At 40.6% G+C, this 20,516-nt stretch overlaps 1 protein-coding gene across 1 annotated transcript in view; it reads left to right on the top strand.

The window, feature by feature from the left end:
* LOC114431596 (retinoic acid receptor alpha-A-like) overlaps window positions 1–10,453 on the top strand; it is a 57,633-nt gene extending 47,180 nt beyond the window's left edge. Inside the window, exons 5-8 of the mRNA XM_028399152.1 lie at window positions 341–517; window positions 4,523–4,727; window positions 7,050–7,208; window positions 9,642–10,453. Coding sequence (XP_028254953.1) covers window positions 341–517; window positions 4,523–4,727; window positions 7,050–7,208; window positions 9,642–9,901 — 801 coding nt within the window. The 3' untranslated portion in view covers window positions 9,902–10,453. The remainder of the gene's footprint in view (window positions 1–340; window positions 518–4,522; window positions 4,728–7,049; window positions 7,209–9,641) is intronic.
* Window positions 10,454–20,516: the final 10,063 nt, after the last annotated feature.

The raw sequence follows: 20,516 nt of genomic DNA, 5'->3' as shown, positions 1-20,516 counted from the left end.
CTGGCTTCAAAACGCTTGCCGCTACCTGTCACAGCTGTGTTTCTGCATCCCATCATTGCCAAAGCATCCCACTGACACTGTTACGCTCATTATCGCAGGCCCCGGCCACCATGCAGGCTCAGCTCGGCATATTCACAACAACAATCCTGCCAGTGTTTGTGAGGGCTCAGGTCTTATGGCGCCTATTTACTGTATGTAAGTGTGACACATACTGTATGGAGCAGAGTGAAGAGGGTGCACTGTGAGGAGATCATTAGCAGCAGTCTGTGCGGTGACAAAAGTAGCTGCCTCTTTGCCTTACGCTTGGTTCTCTGTCTATGTGTGTGCGTGTGTGTTGCAGAACTCGAGTGCAGACCACCGTGTGAGGCTGGACCTGGGCCTGTGGGACAAGTTCAGCGAGCTGGCCACCAAGTGCATTATCAAGATCGTGGAGTTTGCCAAACGAGTGCCTGGCTTCACAGGGCTGACCATCGCAGACCAGATCACGCTCCTGAAAGCTGCCTGCCTGGACATTCTGGTGGGTGCTGCTTCTGCTTTTATTTTGAAAGAGCAAACATAAGAAGATTAAAGATCCAGTTGTCTTCTTGCACTATGGAAACAGCACAAAAGTCTGGGTCTAATTTCTGGCTAGTTGTTAGCTATTTATCATGTAAAAACATCTCACCTTGGATGCCAACATTCCCTTTCACTCTTAACAGATCAGTGAACATCACATTGTTATGCTGGTACAAGAAACATGATATACAGTTTCCAATTATGCAGCCTAAAAAGGGACCCAACATTGTGGCATAACATTCATTTAAATGCTGGAAATTGGCAAGTGTAAAAACGTAATGTCAGGGTGGACTTAAGCACAAAACAGGAGGCAGGTTAAGTCATTTATTCCAGTCTAATAGTCAAAAGTGAAAACACACATGATATACGGAAGGAAGGGAGAGACAATGAGGCACAGGTAGACACATTAGGGAGGAGCAGGTAATCACCAGGAGCAGGAGGGAGCACATGAGGAAGAGGAAGACAAGACACCTGAAACCCTGACACATACAGAAGAACATTAACAAGCTAAGTTAGCTAAGCTAACTGTAATTAAGTTGCTTTTATACATTGTCGCTATGTTATGTTGGAATACAGTAGCTTTAGTGTTTGTATTCACACTAATCAATCAAACTTTATAAATATTTATATAGCACTTTTCATACAGGTTAGTGCAATGGTTCAATGTTAGTGGTTAGTTCAATGTGCTTCACGCATAAGAGTAAAATAAAGACAAATAAAAAACAAGATTAAGATAACACAAAATAGCAATTTGAGTCCAATAAGGTCAACGACTTGGAAAAGCAAAGCGATAAAAGTGAGTTTTAAAAAAGAGATTTTAAAGAGGCCTCTAGCAAGGAGTTCCAGAGTTTGGGGGCATAGACAATGAAAGCGCGGTCACCTTTAGTGACTAGCCGGAATTTGGGGAATGAAAGATAAGTGCTTATCGTTCAATACAATTTTATATATTTATAGATAAAGAGTGCTAGTAAATTATTAAAGACAGGCAGAGTTTGTGGCCATAGCTGGAACTGCAGCATCAGCGTGTCCTCATTTGAACCCAGCTGTATTAACTCCACTCTTAATCACATGTACAGAAACAAGTAATAAGGGTTTTTAGATGTGTATTAAGCTCACATTCCAACTCCTGCCACCTTCCTTCCTCTGCATTTGCTTTAGTCAGCACACTGATTAGACAAATTTTCTATTAATAGAGACTCACCCCAAGAAGTTAAGATCCTCCTGAAATTTTCAGTAATAAGCTATAACCCTCCCTATACATTTCCCCGGAGCTGTGACATAACACAGTTATATAAACACCCCTCCCACCCCCCACCCCTCTTTAGCAGACAGAGAGTGATCTAGTTGAAGAAATTTAAATATTTATTTTCAGTCGTTCCTTTGTGTGCACGAATCCATTCATTCCTCTAAAGTGTGCAGTAAGTCAATAGCCTCAGGTTTCCAGAGGATCAGTGGGTTTAACCTCCTATCAGACCAGTCCTCAAACCTTATTGGATGACCTACTCAGCTGGCCAATCCAAGTCAGGAAGTGCAGATAAATTGATCATTCAAGTCAATTCAATTCATCATGTGGAGTAGCTGTCTGTAGCGGCAATTAGATTACACACACACACACACAGACATTTCTCAGCGTGTAATCTTTTTTAGGACACTCAGCAGTGGACTTCTGTGTTTTTCTTTCTTTTCTCTCCTTTTATTTAAAGATTGGGCAGCCACTTGCTCTGCATTTGTTAATGATGCTGTGTGTTCTTCACAGAAGGGAAAATGTGTGCAGGCTGCCAGCAGCTCAGTGTTTGTTTGTTATTTAAGAGTTGTTACACGGAGCAATGTACTGTATCAATGTAGCTGCAGTAATGAGATGGAAAAAAAGGCAAATGGCTGTCTGTCTTCCTTCTGTGTTGTGGAGTTTAAGGGACGGATTTGATTAGTATTTGTTTCCCAGAGGAAGAAAGGGAGGAAGAAGAAAAAGCGATGAAAGAGCTGTGATGTGTTTCACTTTGCAACATAGACTAAAAATTAGAATTTATCAAGAAAAGCTGGTTTTATTTTTTGATGTCATCACTGGAAGGGGGTAACGCTAGCAATAGCTTGTTGCAGACCTCATAGCTCATTGCTGATTTTGCAGGGCTAATGTTAATGAGCAAGAATATTGCATAAGCAGAACTTGGCACCAAAGCTGACATTTGTGCAGAGCAGCCTTGTCCCCGGTAGGGACAGCTGGTGGAGTCACGGTCAAGGGAAAGCTAGATGCAAACTTTATGATTCTGGAAAGAAACAGGAAAAAAATGATCAATGCTAGGAAGTAAATTGAAGCAACAGGGATAGATGGTGTATGTTGTGTCTATTAACCAGTTTGTTATCCACCCATGGTTGCAGTGTCACTTTAATGCTGCTTTGCATTCTCAGTTATTCAAGCGTCTGTCTAGCACAAGAGATCCATATGGCCTCTTTTTTGTTTTCTCCATCTTTTCACATCATGCTATGGTTATATTAAAAATGCTCATAACCAACGAACGAATTGCGACATTGGCCAATGCTGACTGAGCTCTTACTGACTGTAAACAATGTAAACAGTAAAAGCAATCCACAGACAGACTTAGGCGAATCCCTTAAATGAACAGATGATATATTAACCATTAATAAACCCATTAATTATAAATTATAAACATGTCACAAAGTCGGTGGCGGCCTGCAGTCTGGTGTTTTTAAAGGACTTCTGTATAGTCTGCATTTCTGTGAGAGAATGATTAATGCATGAAGATGCATGCTAATGTGAGATGTAAATGCAAAGCAGCAAAATCACATCCAGCCACAACCTGGATAAATGACTGCTGAAGAAAATGAGGACTGCTCAGCTGCACATACAGTGTTTGTTATTCCGTGTGTGCATATGTGTATGTGTCTGTTTTGTGAGCAGGTTCACTTTCAGTGGCATTGTCATATTAATAGACCGGTTTGGGAGTTTGTATTGACCAAGTCATACTTGTCAAATGTGACAAAGCAGTGGAATGAACTCCCAGGGACACAGAGGTGAAAAGTTGAAGGCCGACCGTGATGACTTTCTGGCTCTCACTCAGCCATCAGCATCCGCTCACCGGCACATTTTCATGGTGAAGGGCGTTGATATTGTGCACAAGGGCTGGATGAGGGAGTGTCAGAGAAGAGATCAAACACTAAGTGTGTGTGTGTATATATATATACGTGTGTGCGTGTATGTGTGTATCTGAGTGCAGGCCTGGCCAGCCGGTGCGAGTCACCGCCAGTAGCCATGTTTTATTCTGTTTCATGTTGCAGTCACGCCTGCCACTCACTGTCAGAGCCAGCCCACTCAAATAGCTTCAAAGGCTACTGTAGGCTTCACATCCACCATCAGTTGCTTCATTAGGTGTACACACACAAACACGCACATGCAGTGCAGCAGGGAGACCCAAAGGTTATTCTCTTTGAGTCAGTGGAAGGTCATTGTTTTGGTCTGGATTGTTGTCTCTGGCTGCTGGAAACTTTGTAGACTTCTGACACAAGAGTCAGCTTGTTCCTGACATGACTGCTGTGAAAATGAAGCATCAGAAATCTGTAGTTCTGTAATTTACCTGAATTTATAGTCAAACAATAAATGAATTAAAATAAGTAAATGTATTGCAACTTGTAATCCATTCTTTGGGAAGTCTTGAAACCTCTTGTGTCATCACAGCAAGAAGAGCTCTCTAAGGTCTTGTGAAATTAATCCCTTGAGTCAAGGGATTACAAAAAGATCTCCAAATAATCTAATATTAAAATAATTCCACTGTGCAAAAAAACAATCTAAAGTCACCAGAAACAAGACTCTTTAATGCTGACAAGAATTCCAACCTGCAGTATTCCCCATTCTTCCATCTGTTCTTTTGTTTTTGTTACTATCTCTGCAGTTTCCTGTCTACTAAATCCCTCCAAACTGATCTTCTCTCTGCCCTCCTCCCCCTCTGATCAGATCTTGCGCATCTGTACAAGGTACACCCCCGACCAGGACACCATGACCTTTTCAGATGGGCTGACCCTCAACCGGACGCAGATGCACAACGCTGGCTTCGGCCCACTCACAGACTTGGTTTTCACTTTTGCCAACCAGCTGCTGCCCATTGAGATGGACGATACGGAAACAGGCCTCCTCAGCGCCATCTGTCTCATCTCTGGAGGTAAGAGAACTGGGGCAGACTGGTAGATGTTTATTGAGTGAAAGGGGCTGCTGCTACTGTATTAAGTTGGAAAAAAAAAGGTCAGAAAGAAGAAAGAATGTGGGAGCAGATGGCTCGATTCAAATACTGTTGGTTTGTCTTAAGTTTATTGGATCGCCAAATACTTGCCAGCGCTTGTCTTAGAAAAACATGGACACAGGCCCCTACATTGGTCTTTTATGGCCTGCTGCCTGATGCAGGATTTATGACATTATTGGTTACACTGTATTCCACTACGTCAAAGTAGAGCTGCTGCTCCTCCACATGGAAAAGGAGGCAGTTCAGGTGGTTCATGCACCTGGTTAGAATGCCCCCTGGACATGTGTTTTTAAAAGTTTGCCAAGCAGAGCCATCTGGGTGGAAACAGTAGGACTCACTTGGAGGTGTTACATCTCCTGCCTGGACTGGGAACAGCTGGGGATACCTGAGGATGAGCTAGAGACAGGGTAGTCTGGGTGCATCTGCTGTGACCCTGTTGGACAGACAGACAGACGGAAAGACAGGGTGTATTTAGAGAAAGGATGGATGGAAGGTTGCTAGTTGCAGTAGTTACATAGTAGCACTAAGAAGCCATGGTTAAATTTTAGAACGTCATATAGAAAACCACCACAAAAGAACAAACACCAAATTAAAAGCTGTTTGCATTATTTATTTAACATCAGTTGTGATTCAAACACAAGTGGACAGTGTATTGTTAGAGTGCATCAAGGGGCAATAATAACTGATCCACTCCACATTTGAACCATGCCTGACTGCTCTCCATTCAACACAGTCAGTGCGTATTGATTCTTCCAGTCAAATATTGAGTGGAGCTGCAGCCCAATTTGGGATGAAAGTAAGCCGGCCTCTACGGGAGTCTGAAACCAGGTCAACCACAGGTTGCTATCAGTGAGGCAGCACTATTCTGACTAAGGAGGAGGACATGAGGAGGGGAGAATAGGAGAGAGAGAGGGAGAGAGGGGTGATGTACAGGTATGTCACAGCAGTGTCAGTTAGCTGAGTGGAATGTTTGAACTGCCCTCCCAGAGGAAATGAGCCTGCGCTGCTTGTTTTCCAACAAGATACCCGAGGCATGACTAACTCACTCATGTCTGACTACACACACACACACACACTTTAATACACAAGTGTGCCTTTTCCTCTCTCACACACACAAAGTTTTACTCTCCATCCACCAAAAAATTACACAGATTCACATTATCACTCTTTTCCCCTCCATCCATCATTTTCAACGGTGCTGAGGCTCCATCGCTGCTGGGTTTTTATTCAACAATTTATATTTATACACTCAACCCGCCAAGCCTCGGCAAATATTACAGGCTCTTGCATTATCCATGAAAAGTACAAGACACCTCTGATTGCATCTGTAATCACACCTTGACTGCTGCAGGTCCAAGAGTTTCTGATTTTAGTGCACACACTGCCCCCTTATGGCTTGATGGTGAACTGCGGGAAGACACTTCATAAGGGATGAATAGGGTGCATTTTTAATGTATTTTTACACAGGTTTTCCTATATAAGGTGTCCCATACAAGCCAAAAACTTTGTAATAGCAGAACAATGGGGGAAAAAGACTTTCTAGAAGATATTTTTGTATTCCTTTCTGTTAAGTTTCTTAACAAATCAGTTGACAGGTTGGTGTACACAGGATTGTCTGACAGCTCTGTATTGTGATGAGAACTGCCTGAAGTTGTTATTCACTGATGTAATGTTGTCTTCATGTCTGGAACATGAGGTAAGAGGATTTGATAAGTCACAAAATGCTGCACCCACAATCTGTAACTTCTCTACATTTCCAGTGATTGAAATGAAAGGTTGATTGTGAGAAAGCTATAAAGACCAAAGCATATTTTGTTGGTGCATTTGAGCAGGCATTTCTGTTCAGAGAACCAAGCCGCTACTTCAATTGACCACTGAGTCATCCTACAGCCACTGTACTCAGCTCAGAATGGAGTCATAGCTTTGAATACTGCATCAGCTGCTCAGTCATTTTGATGCTTTTATTTGCAGCTTCCCTTCCGTTTGAGGCTTCGCACTTATCAAAAGAAAGGGTTCAAATTAGTTTTTCTGCTTAAATTATCAAACTCTAGCCATCTCTCCTCCACAACGAATGAGTTGACACAATCAGATATATTCTTCCGTCATAATCAAGCCAGGCTTTATGCTGTGATAACAAGTATTAGCCTCTAGCTTGTCTACATCAGATATAGCCAAGACATGGATTTTGTCTTAAGTGAGCCCCAAGTCTGAATGGATTTGTGTGTGTGTATGTGTTTTTATCAGATCGTCAGGACTTGGAGGAGCCGTCCAAGGTGGACCAGCTCCAGGAGCCACTGCTGGAGGCTCTGAAAATCTACGTGAGGAAACGCCGGCCCAGCAAACCCCACATGTTCCCCAAAACCCTGATGAAGATCACAGACCTGCGCAGCATCAGCGCTAAAGGTAGGAAACAGATCAACATCCATTGTGAAAAAAGTAGTAGTATTTTTTATTTGTCTTCCCAGAGTTTAAATGATGTTCGATTCTGATCCCCTTTTAAGTCCTCTTTGGCGTTGGACTTAAAACTCACTATTATTAGTAGGTATACAGGAGTCCCTTAATATTGTCCCTGTGCCCATGTTGACGATGTACTCACTCACCACAAAAAGTCAACTGCTGCAGCAGCATATTGATGAAAAAAAAACTTTGCTGAGATGTTAGCCTCCTCTGTAGCTGTGTGGCTCATTTTTCCTCTCGTCTTCCCTGCTCATTTCTGTTCCCTGACTTCAAGCACAAGCACATTTCAAGCCAGCGATCACATTTGAGATTTTTTTTACTTTAGGACAGTCATTTTTTGCAAATCAGACATGTTTTTTTTCCACCAAACTCCTTAAAATATACTGCCATGTCCATGTTTGTAACTGTGTTCACAATCCAGTTTCATTCATGTTTGAAACACCTTGATTATTCACAGCCATACAACAACAAAAAAAATCTCAGAGCTGCGATCGCCCAACAACAGCAGGCAGACTATGAGTACCTACATTTGATCTTTGCTGTTATTTTTGACACACACACAATTATTTATAATAACAATTATTTTTGTTAGTAGGACAATGTTTTTTTGCTGTGGAATGTTGCAGGTAGTTTAAATTTATATGAAAATTGAAAATCTTCATTTTTCAGCCACATTATACATGTTTTGGACATCGGGTGTGGGGCAGATAGAACAGGGCAGGGGGCCTTGAGTTGAGCGAGTCATCTTATATTAGTATTGACTGCTAAATTTCTGGTGTCATGCATTATGTGTGGTAAGATTTCCAATGTTACATCAGTTCAGTGGTAGCTTCAAGGTACTTCATTTCTCTAGTGGAGTAGTGGATGGATGCTGCAGTTTTAGGTTTAACATCAACCCTTTGTCTTCCACCACTCAAATTAGCCTGCAGTCCATTGCAAACCATTTTTCAAATGAGTTGGTCAATCTGTGGACTTGCTAATTTTGCGTCTGAACTCTTCCTCCAGTAGAGTGACGAGTCTGGTGGCTAGTGTTAACGTCAGTCACCGACTTGACTACAGAGCTTACTGTTATGTGTTTTGCATTGAGGTGAAACTTAAGGCTGGAGTTACTCTGAGAATTTGCTACACAAAACGCAAATAACGGCTCCATGGCGTTGTTTTTTGAGAGTAAATTGTCTTTTAATATGCTCAGGTCATCTGCCTCCATCATGTTAACAATGTTAGTATGGAGTTCGCGTGGGGCAGGGATGCATGGGGTCAAAGGGCAATGACGTAAGGGAGTAGGCGTTACTTTGGTGGATATAAATGTACTTGGAACTCCAACCACAGCACATATTTACTCTATAATTAATTAATCGGAATTAGCATGTTAGTTTGACTAGTCCTATTTTATATGCTTACTCTTATTCTGCACTGATGTAATAGGACTTCGGGTCTGGAAACGCTAACTTGTCTAAGCCCCATTCTAGAGAAACTAACTTAATTACAAATTGCTCCTTAAAGCTAGTGGCATAGTACTGCATGAGAGAGCACTGCATTATTGCCCTGTTTTTGTACAATATGATAAAAAACAGAATCTTTTGTAGCATTTGACTTGCAAAACCTATAGTATTATATACAGTGTAAATATACTGTAAAATTATCGATCTATACTTGTTGATGTGTCTTTTCATAAACATTCTGGACTTGTTTATACTGCAGACCTGGGCCTCTTGACTGTAAATGACCTGCATGAGTTATTATAGACTTTCCCATACTTCACCCTATCTGAATCTTTAAACCCTGGCTTTTAAACTTGGCTTTCTATAATGTTCAGTCAGTTTATGTGGTTGCTGATGCTTTCACTGTTTGTACTGGATTTAGTTGCCTCCTAATCCTGATAATCTTTAGTTCTTCTCTTCATTTGTTGTCTTATAATTAGTTTGTTACATTTTGTTGTAACAAATATGCAAAAAATGAGCGAAGTTCTGCTGAATGTACTCAAAAACCTGACATCATTTTGGGTCAATTGCACATGTGAGACACTGTAGGGCTGCTAGCATACCCTGAAAAGAACAGACGTGATCAAAGCAAGCAAAGTCAAGAGGGCAATTTCATCTGAGGATTCAAATATTTTTATAACTACACGTGCATCTGGAAAGAAGAAACTGTTGTGAAAATGGTAAGCAGTCCTGCCAGTTTCAATTTTTGAATAACAAATAGTCTACTGCCACCTGCTGGTGCGGAGGGTTGCTTTCGCTCACAAGGGTTCACATCATATGGGCTAATTAGTTGCATCTATAGTGTGTTTAAGTGCACATTGCTTTTGTTGCTAAAGAAGAAAAACAATACAAGCATTCACACTGACATCTTGAATCTTACTACTCTGGGGTCTTACAGGTGCAGAGCGGGTCATCTCTCTGAAGATGGAGATCCCAGGTTCCATGCCGCCGCTCATCCAGGAGATGTTGGAGAATTCGGAGGGCCAAGATGGTCAGAGCAGTAACAGCAGTAACAGCAGCAGCAGCAGCACTTCAGCCGAGGCTGGCGCCAGCCCCAGCAGCAAGGGTAGCCCCACTGAGGACGTCGCACCTGTTGAGTCGCCGGAGTCCTTGGATACAGAGGGGGCCACGGTGACGCCGCCCAGTGACGAGCCCTAGTAGGCACCCTGAAACTCTTTCTGACATTCCTTTGCACAAAAAAAAGAACAGCCGGGTCAAGACACCCGACTTCTTCTAACTCTTCTACCCTATCCGCTTGGTATTACGTTATCTTTATATCCTTGTCCTTTTTTTGTCCCCTTAAAATTCTCTGCTTAAAAAGAAAACACGGAGGCCTCAAAGGATCAGTGCTTTGTGTCTAATTCTGAATCGAGCTCTTATTTAGTGTGGTGTCTCTGGTACCGGGACTGTGACAGGAAGGCCATGGCCCTCACAAATCACCAGAGATAATACTCCTCAGGTCTCCTGTGTAAATTCTTATCTGCATGACGGGAGTTTGATAAATGGTTTCTCTCGTTCTCTCTCTCTCTCTCTCTCTCTCTCTCTCTCTCTCTCTTTCTCCATCATCTCTTCCCATCTCTCGTATTGTCGGCATACATACATTGTACATACCATTGTATGGTTAGATCTCTGTTTCTATGATGAACTTCGTGGTGCTTTTTTCATTGTCTTAAATATTATCTTTGAAGGCGATACATCATGGTTTAAAGCAGGACTAATCGTAAGTCCTTCAAAAACGTATCTAGAATGTTATTGCATATAGACATTACGGAAGTCTAATATTTTATATTTGTTCCTATATTTAAAACCATTTTTTTGTCTTTTATAACACTTCATGTGTCTACGTGAATGAGTGTACATCCACACACCGCCAGAATGCAAAGCTTCTCTCCATATCGACAGCCTGAGTCTGTTCAACCCGTTTTCCCTCAAAGGAGGGGGGGGGGGGCACAGCGGCAGCAGCCTTCGATACGCACTCATCAGACTGGTCGCTCTCACTTTACAGATTGGATTTTACAATAAGCCAGTCTATGAAATCAAGTCATTTGGTTGCCTGTATCTCCTCAGTAAATCAGTTTACCTCACTGTCAAAACAGATCGGGGAAATTAGGTTGCTGATAGATGCCAGAGATTTTTTTTTGTTCTGCAGCAGGCTGTGATAACACAGAATCCATTCTCCTGTTACATTATATATACTTGGACTTCGAACAAGACTCAAGTATCGCACTTTATTATTATTATTATTATTATCTGCTCACTTAAGAGGTTTCCTGGGGTTTATTCGATATGAGGAAAACGTCTGCCTTCACATTACTCTACTTGCTATTTATTAATCTAATTTCCACCAGCATAATTTCCTTCTTCTGTGGAAAGAGTAAAGGAAAAAAAAAGTCTCATCATTTCCAGGGAATACAAGAGAACACGGATGTTGGAGCAACAACAGTGAAACTGAGATCGATGTCATGTATCCACATAATCTGCTTTCAGAGAGCAGACACCGCTCTGCTCAAGTTTAGGTCTCTAACAGTCAACAGCCATTGAACCAACTTCATTTCAACTTCTTATTCATAAAGAGGGTGCTGATTTGTGTTAAAACCAGGGTTGATGATTTTATCCAGTATTTGTTCTATTCCATTATATTGTCTTTACACCCTGACAGCAAGTAATAACACATGAAAAAGATCATTTATAGCTCCTGTAGTCTTGTAAAAAAAAAAGTAAAATAACATCAGTCTCTGCAAACTCTCACAGCTAACCAAACAGCCTTAACCCTGTCTATTATATACCTGCTATTGTAGTAGTGGTAGTTTAAAGGATCTAGCTGTAGCAAGCAACACCTCAGAACGCAATTTCCCCATTGTGGGACAAATAGAGGTTTTCTTAATCTTAATCTTAATCTCGGAACAGTCATGACAGTGATACTAAAGCTGAAATCTGGTGTCATTTCCCACATCTTTTTATCCTGTGAAAAAATATGATCTGAGAGTTGAGACTTTGTCTCTAGTTAAGTTATTCAAGTTATTATCAGAAAGAAATGAGCCCTGTTATCATGTCTTAACAGACAATTTAATTATTTGAGATAACTGGTTGAAAACAGTCACAACTATTCTCAGCTTCCCTAACATTAACTATTATATAATAGTTAATGTCTGAACAATATAATATAATATGCATGGGAAACTAAAACTTAGCAAAGCCAAACTGTCATTATTAACCCCTGATGTTGCAGAATTGGGAGTTTTGTTTTTGTTGATTTCTTTTTGTACAAAATTGTTCTCTGATTTTTTTTTTTGTGAGAAATGTGTGCATGATATTCTTGCAGTTTTCTTTCTTTTTTTCTCTAATTCTGGCAAATTTGCTGGTACTTGCCAGACTTTAATCTACAGCAAAAATACCAGCAAATAACCCTTCATTGCATGGGAACTATACAATAACTGATTGGACCAACATGTGAAAGTAGACTTTTCCTCATGTCACATTTTTTGCTTTTGCTTTCTCCTCTAGCTAGCATTCACATGCTTAACCTTTGGGTCTGATCACAGCCTGCTGAAGTTTTGACTTTTTTGAAGAATGATTGCCTGAATGTCAGCCCGATGAGTGTGTATCTACCACTAACAGCATACACTACCAACCGCACATGGGCTCTGTTATGGCCTTACGAGTAGAGCTCCTCAACAGCTTTTATTTCTTTAATATTATTATTTTTTTACTTTACTTTAAAGAAGTGTCTTGTTTGAACCGGTGAAACACGGGGGCAATGCAATCCTTACAAAAACCACACTGATGGCCCGAATCCGTGTGGGTCGGGATGATTGTACACTGATGTTGAAAGCACACGGTGAGGGGTGGGACGAGCGTATACCCGCTCCAAACGTTTGCCTTGCTCGCTTCAAGATTTTGACGACGTAAGCTACATTTAACAATGCTAAAGGAGATTTCAGATGACCTTTGACCCCCTCCATCCTCTCTCCCCTCACAGAGTAGTGCAGTCGAGTAAAGCTCCTCCTTGGACAGTCGATCCAACTGAGCTCTTAATCTCGTTGGCAGGGAAGTGGGCGGTGTGTCTTACATCAGATGAGGTGGTCCCCGCTGAAATTAAAAGATGATCCCAGAAAGCTGCTTTTCTCCACAGCCGAGGTCACGTATGATTATTAAACAATAAGAATGAACCTCTTACAGGACCCAGATCCCTCACTACCCCACTGTCCCAGCTGACTGAATAATGACTCCATTCACTTGCATGTATGGAGTGGCTGTTCACTTACAGCACAGGGACGAAGTGACTGTAGCACTTAGACACATGTCAACCTTTTCAGCATCATACTGTCATATTGAAACTGAATACAGAGACTAACCACTAGGACTATTTAAGCACAAAACTTTATAAAAAACTCCAAATGAGGTTTGAGTTAAATTTAAATTTTGGAGAAAAACGTTTGTGAGAAATAAGACGCATGACGGTGCCATATGGAGTGATTTCGGACACAGCATAGTCACAAATAACACTAACATGGACGTCTTTGTGTACCGTGAGATGCACTCAGAAAACTTGTGCAGGAACCAAGAAAATGTGCATATTCCAGAAGTCATGCAAAATAACTTTACCAAATTTTATTCACAAAATGTTGGGAGTTTTTTTGTAAAATATTTGTAAAAATTTAATAGAAAATATGGCCATCATTGAGAGAGACCCGATTTAATTTTGTGGAAGCATGTTTTTATGAAGAACTCATTAAAACCCATATAAAACTAGTACTAAAATTACCACTAAAATAAAACTAGTGTCTATTATTATGTTTGGAAAGATATTATGTAAATATATATAAACAGAATTTATTAAATTTGATAGAACTCAGGCCTAATTATAACTCGCGATCTGGAGATTTGCGCTTGCTTTTTGGCACGTACGTCTTGCCATAGATATTTCCTCTCAGTGATGGGTTCTGGGTCCCAGCAGCACATATAAATAAAACCGTCTACATTCCATCCCTGCTCAGAAATACATATCATAAGAGAAGCTAGAGCTGTTTCAGTTTTTTTTTTTTTAGCATATTTGAATGTGAATAACGTCAGAAGAATGATATGCAGTGTTAAGGAATTACTTTATCACAATGTAACATAGGAAACACTCTTCTTTGGTTGTCTCTCTGTCTTGCTCTCCTGGTGAGAGATGAGGGGGGAGACATCTTGGCTTTTTTTTCTTCTTCTTCTTCTTTTTTCGAAGCTGGAAAACCTTCACAGCCGAAGAATGTCCACATTCACCCCTGCGGCATCATCGGGCTGGCCTGGCCCTCGGCCAATCAGGCGTCCCTCCTCCCCGGATGCGGCAGGGACTGTTATACTGTTCCTTTGGGAAACAACTTCACAATGCTGAATTTACTCTTGTTCGTTTCTGTTGAATGTTGTACCGACGTAACTGTACTACTCTACTATCTAGCTCACTGCAGAGATGTTATATAAACGGTGTGTGCTTTGCATTACAATTGGCAGCTCTGTGGAAAAGGCGCTCTGTGTTTTTGTTTTGTTTTTTGTTTTTTTTTTTTGTCCTTCAGAAAACATCCACTTACAAACCAAAAAAAATAAAAATAATTGGAACGTGCCAGACTGATATCTGAACATCCAGGTCATATAACATGCATACATCATTTTTAGGACAATGAAAAAGAGAAGCCCCTGAATGGGAGAAATAGACCACAGAATCACCTCTACAGCAGAAATCATTGTTTCATTTCAAACAGCAGAGCTGCTCCCCACTGCCCCCACTCAGCCAATCAGCTGTCACCAATCAATCAAACCAATCAAATGACAGCTATAGGCCTGACGGACATTTTGACTTGTCAAAGCAGGGAAAAGGACATATGCGCTAATAATAGCTTGACGTCTCAACCAGAATGCACAAACGCAGGACCTCGGCCAAGTGGCATTGCTCATATACACAGAGACAAGTCCAGATGCTGTGGACAAGGTCCATGCTAGGGTATGACCGATATTGGGTTCTATTACTCAGCTGCATGTGCCGTAGTCAATCCAAGATATAATTTAAATAACAAGAAGCTATCCAATATCACAATATATACTCATTCCTCCAACCAAACAAGCCAATATATGGCCTTGTGTATGAGTGACAACAGGGTATCGAGGTCCCATCTCTTCGCCTGTAGCTGCACTTTAGCTAGCTCGGTTTCTTGTTCTTCATGGTGCTAGTACTCTTAGCTTCTTTAACAGTAAATAAGCTTCTCCACAGGGTGAATTTCCCAAAATGTTGATTATATAACACAGTAGTTGGGCACAGGTTAGCCTCTAAAGAATATTTAATAGAGAGACGGAAGTCCCACTGTCTTCATTTTTCTCCCCAGAGGGGGCGCTTTAGAGATATGGAGCCCGAATAATGTCAAGTTCATGCAGTGATAACAATAATTCTGTTTTGATGTAACATGGTAAAGAAGTAGATTCACAGCATTTCACGTGCAGAAACTCTATAGCTATTACTGATTGCCACACATGCACAATGTTGATTTAACACACCCAATGACTGTGGCTGCCACTGAAGGATGATCTCTAATAAGTATCTGTTAGCAGAATGCTCATGCGTAAATATAGCGTATACTAACAAATAAATTTAAACGCCAAAAAAATGGAGTGTAAAATTTGTATTTATTTATGTAATTGTAGCCCGATTCATTACACTGCCACATGAATACAAAGTGGCATGGTTCTAATAAAACAGCTCATGTTTACCCATTGACACATGCACCATTAGTAGCTAGTTTTAGTAGGATTTCATATGTCGTTAAATGCTAAGCTAGCTGCTGTTAGAGACCAGTAAAAATACACTGAACTAGCTAAGCATTTAAACCCAGAAGAGACAGAATTGTGAAACCTGATATCGGTCAAACCCCAAATGAAACACCCTAACCCAGAGCCATGACTGTGAACCTCAGTTATCAATCGTCAAACAGTAGCTCTGTTGTTGTCTGCATCATCTCAAATGTCCAGAGTCACCTTTTACAACATTTTTGTTTCTGCAGCATTGTATAGTCGTGTTTATATTATGCTCAAATGTTACTGGGCATGAGGGTGGGAGGGAGGGGTCGTGGGGTTTGGGGGGGGGGGGGCCTGCTGTGGATTTATCCCATCAGCCCCTGCTGCTGGTATATGTAGGTTAGACCTCGGGGAGCTGCTCCGTGGTTCGAGCTCGGATCTGTTTTCTGCTCTCCATTTTAAATATTGTCTTTGTTTGTACATTAACATATGCTTTTTATGTTCATATACTGTTTAACTTTACCATGAACTGTCCTGGCAAAGTAATAAAATATATTTATTTTAAAATGCTGTTTTGGTGTCTTTCAGGTGATAGTTGGTTTTCTTACAGTCTGGTTTCTAGGCAGAAACAAACATGAGAGATGCTGACTTGAATTGCCATTATATTTTTACAGATGATGATAAGATTATATTAGTCTACTGACTGTGAATGTCATGACAGCTTAGAATGTTGGTGGCTTGTCTGGCTACATTGGAGTACTACCCCCTGCTGGACATACTGGGACATTTTTTTTTGCTAACAATAACTCAGGTGCAGTGGAGAGGTGTTCCATAATGGAGTTATTACTACTTGTTGAGCACTCATGACATCACGCATGGTGTGTGGCTCCGACTGTCGCCAACCTCACAATACTGACAAAGATGTAGCCATCTACCTGTCAGTCAAAGCAGTCACACCCATATCTATGCATATAATATAAGTCTTAATATAATCACAACCAAAAACAGGGAACTTATCCAAAGAGACCAAAACTGTTGCTGTGAATATGTATATTTGGACATTTTAACATGGAGGTCTATGGTGATTGTGTCAGTTTTGGAAGCCTGCAGGTTGGAACTGCAGTTTTTTGTTTTTTTTTTACATTTAATATACGTGCTTCATTTCTGATCTATAGAGGTCGCTGCCTAGTTTGTCACAATCATTGAGACACATTCAGTGCTCTCATCTGATTCTTATTACAGTAATTGTCAGACTACCTGCACAACCTGACTGGTGTGTCAATATTTATTCAACTGTTTATTTACTTCATATTTTTTAATCAGTTTATAATAATATGTATAATTATGTGTTCACTTTGACTTTTTTGTAATATTTTTGTAAAATTATGTTAACATTGCATTTTTGTGAATTTGCATTATTTTAAACAAGCAGTCTGATTTTTTTACCTTTAAAATCCCTTTTTTTAAAGGGCCAGTGAAACCCATAACGTGCAATTTTTCCACCTGCTAAAAGTGATTGTAGCGTGACTGAGAGGTGATGTATGACCTCAAAATGACTCCATTTACAATAACTACAGTTACGATGACTATATGGTTTGGACCATATACCTTGAGTCATCTTCATCAGTATCAGATGTCCTCTTTGTACCTTAGTAAAGAAAAAAAAAACAACAAAGCAAGCCCCCTTCGTCTGCCTCCCCCTCCTCCTCCTCCCCCTCCTCCTTCTCGTCAGAGGAGTCATACCACATTAGGACTGCCGCTTTGTACAATAATTATTTGTGTTACGGCCGTGTTACATCAGGCGGTGCTGTCAGAGGATAATCAGTGACTCTCGGCTCCGGCGGTTTGAAGTCACTGTGGATGAAAATTAAAGACTACCAGTAGACAGTAAGCAGCTACCTGAAGCTGACTGCAGGTCATATCAAAGAAATGTATTAAAAAGACAATCAAAAGCAGGGAGGAAGTCATATGATATTCATAAATTCAAAAAAAAAGGCAAGCACAGTGACGTGTGTGTGTGTCCTTATTTAGCCCCTTCAAACAACACTCATGTTGCTCTTTGCTTTTACAGCCACGTCTAATCTGCTCTTATTGACGTGCTGCTGCCATGACCGCTGTGGATCACTAGCAGCCGTCTAAGTGCTACAGATTTGTGTCACTTCTTCACACTTTATTTCGATCAATGTGAGACGGGATGTTTGACAGATTAGCAGCAGAGATCAAAGATTTCTGATCAAATCAATCAGGTTTGAACAGACACATGAGGCTCCCACTGATGAATGTGTCTTTATTTCATGTAGGCAGAGAGGAGACAGGGAGTAATATTGATGATAAGTGATTACAATTGCCTGGTGAGAGGGCGCAACGCACGCATCATTTCTTTAGTTTAAGATAAGATAAGATAAGATAAAACTTTATTAATCCCGAAGGAAATTCTTGTGCCAGAGGTATCAAGTTGCATTACATGCAGTTAAGTACAGAGTATAAGAGTATAAGTGTCACTATAATCCAAAAATAAGAGTACAGTACGCAGTATGAGCACAATATATGATACATGGATACAATATGGAGATGTAAGGTGCTAAGTAAACATAATATAGACAAGTGGAGGGAATGACAGTGATGCCTGACATGATTATCTAGCGCTTCTCCCTACAGAAAGGGGAGGAGTTATACAGTCTGATGGCCACTGGCAGGAAGGACCTCCTGTGGCGTTCTGTGCTGCTCCTCGGTAGTCTCAGTCTACCGCTGAATGTGCTCCTGTAGGACAGCAGTGTGTCGTGCAGGGGGTGAGACGTGTTGTTACGAATACTGAGGAGTTTCCTCAGTATCCTCCTCTCTGTCACCTCCACCACAGACTCCAGCTCCACTCCCAGCACCGAGCCAGCCTTCCTAATGAGCTTGTTGAGTCTGTTGGTGTCGGCCGTCTTCATCCTGCTGCCCCAGCACACTACAGCATAGAAGATGACGCTGGAGAAAAAATTAAAAAATTATTTTTAAATTTTTTAATATTTTTTCTTTATTTATTAGTATTTTTAAATGTTTTTTTTCTGTTTTCTGTTTCTATTTTCTATAGTTTAAGTACTATTGTTATTATTTATTTCATTAACAGGTCACCTGATCAAAAAAAGGTGTGTGTTTTGAACTCTCAGTTCATTAGCCCCACCTGCTTAGTGATAATAATAATAAGAAGAAGAAGATAAACTACACTGCTCAAAAAATAAAGGGAACATTTAAAGAACACAGTGTAACTCCAAGTCAGTCACACTTCTGTGAAATCAGCCTGTCCAGTTAGGATCAACACTGATTGTGAATCAATTTCAGCAGCTGTTGTGCAAATGGGACAGACAACAGGTGGAAATGAGAGGCAGTTATCAAGACAGCCCCTATAGAGGAGAGGTTCTGCAGGTGCTGCCCACAGACCATTTCTCTGCTCTCATCCTTTCTGCCTGTTTGATCACTTTTGCAGTTGTGGCCTGTGACCAGGAGAGGGCAGTAAAAACAAGCAGCTCTACAATCATGCACAACATTGATTATATTTACAACAAGTAGTGTGACACCCATACCTTAAATACAGTGATTTCTACTTGATGACAATTTATGTTTTAATTTTTTGTGATTATTATTATTACCATTAATAACAAAACAAGATGAAGTGACGCTCCCATCATGCCTGGTGCCCACTGTAGCAGCTAATTTTTCTGGGCCTGGCTCCAAGGTGGGGCTCCTAGTACCCAGTCCCAGGAGAGGGAAACCGAGGCTCTTGGTTTTTTGCTTGTCCATAAGGGGTTTTTTGAAGCACTCTTAGACTAGCCTGTCACCTAGGAGCAGTTTTTCATTGGAGACCCTAAACAGTCTTCAGGTTTAGGTGGTTGCCGTCCTTGGTGTGTGTTCCAGTATTCTCTGCAGGCTTTCCTACACCACTGCTGTGAGTTCAGCCTGTGCTCCTGAGGGTGTGGCTGGATCCTCTTTGGTCCATTTTATCTGAGGATCAGGTCACAGCTGTAGATGAAATCAGGGCTTCTTTACACATATACGTTTCAGAGATGAGGACCTGAGGACAGGTCTGGTTCCAGCACGCTCTGTGGGCATTTCTCCACTATAGTTATGTTAGGAGTTGAGGCTTTGCTGCAGACCTTGTTAAGACCTTCATAATGCTGGTTGTACACAGGGAAGATCTGTGCATCATCGTGTGGGTTTTTGTATTTAATATATTTATCACAGTTTTCATATGTTAGTGTAATATATTAGTTTGATATTTTAACATAGATTCATATACAGTGGGTACAGAAAGTATTCAGAAACCCTTTAATTTTTCACTCTATGTTATATTGCAGCCATTAAAATAATTATATAATTATATATATAATAATAAAATAATTTTCAGTTCATTTTTTTTCCTCATTAATGTACACACGGCACCCCATATTGACAGAAAAACACAGAATTGTTGACGTTTTTGCAGATGTAGTAGAAGCGCCCTTTCGATCTAATACAGCCATGAGCCTTTTTGGGAAAGATTCAACAAGTTTTTCACACCTGGATTTGGGGATCCTCATGTGCTCTAACATGCACTGTGAGCTGTAAGGTCTTATATAGACAGGTGTGTGTCTTTCCTAATCAAGTCCAGTCAGTATCATCAAACACAGCTGGACTGAAATGAAGGTGTAGAACCATCTGAAGGATGATCAGAAGAAATGGACGCACCTGAATTCAATATATGAGTCACAGCAAAGGCTCTGAATACTTAGGACCATGTGTAGATGGTCACATTTTCGTTTTTAATACATCTGCAAACATGTCAACAATGTAAATTTATTGCTGTGTTTTAATGTTAGCTATTTATATATATTTTAAAATATTTGTTCATATATTGTAATATAAATATATAGTTTGATATAACCTTAATAACAAACCCTAGTAGGAGTTTTAAATGACAATAAATTAGGTTGTATCTGATTGTTGTAGGGACTAAACCAAGCAGCAACCTTCGGGGCTCAAACTTGAAGCC

Source organism: Parambassis ranga, chromosome 2 (assembly GCF_900634625.1).
Source record: "Parambassis ranga chromosome 2, fParRan2.1, whole genome shotgun sequence".
Lineage (NCBI taxonomy): Eukaryota > Metazoa > Chordata > Actinopteri > Ambassidae > Parambassis > Parambassis ranga.
Note: the sequence above shows the minus strand (reverse complement) of the source record. Positions and strands in the feature narration are given on the sequence as shown.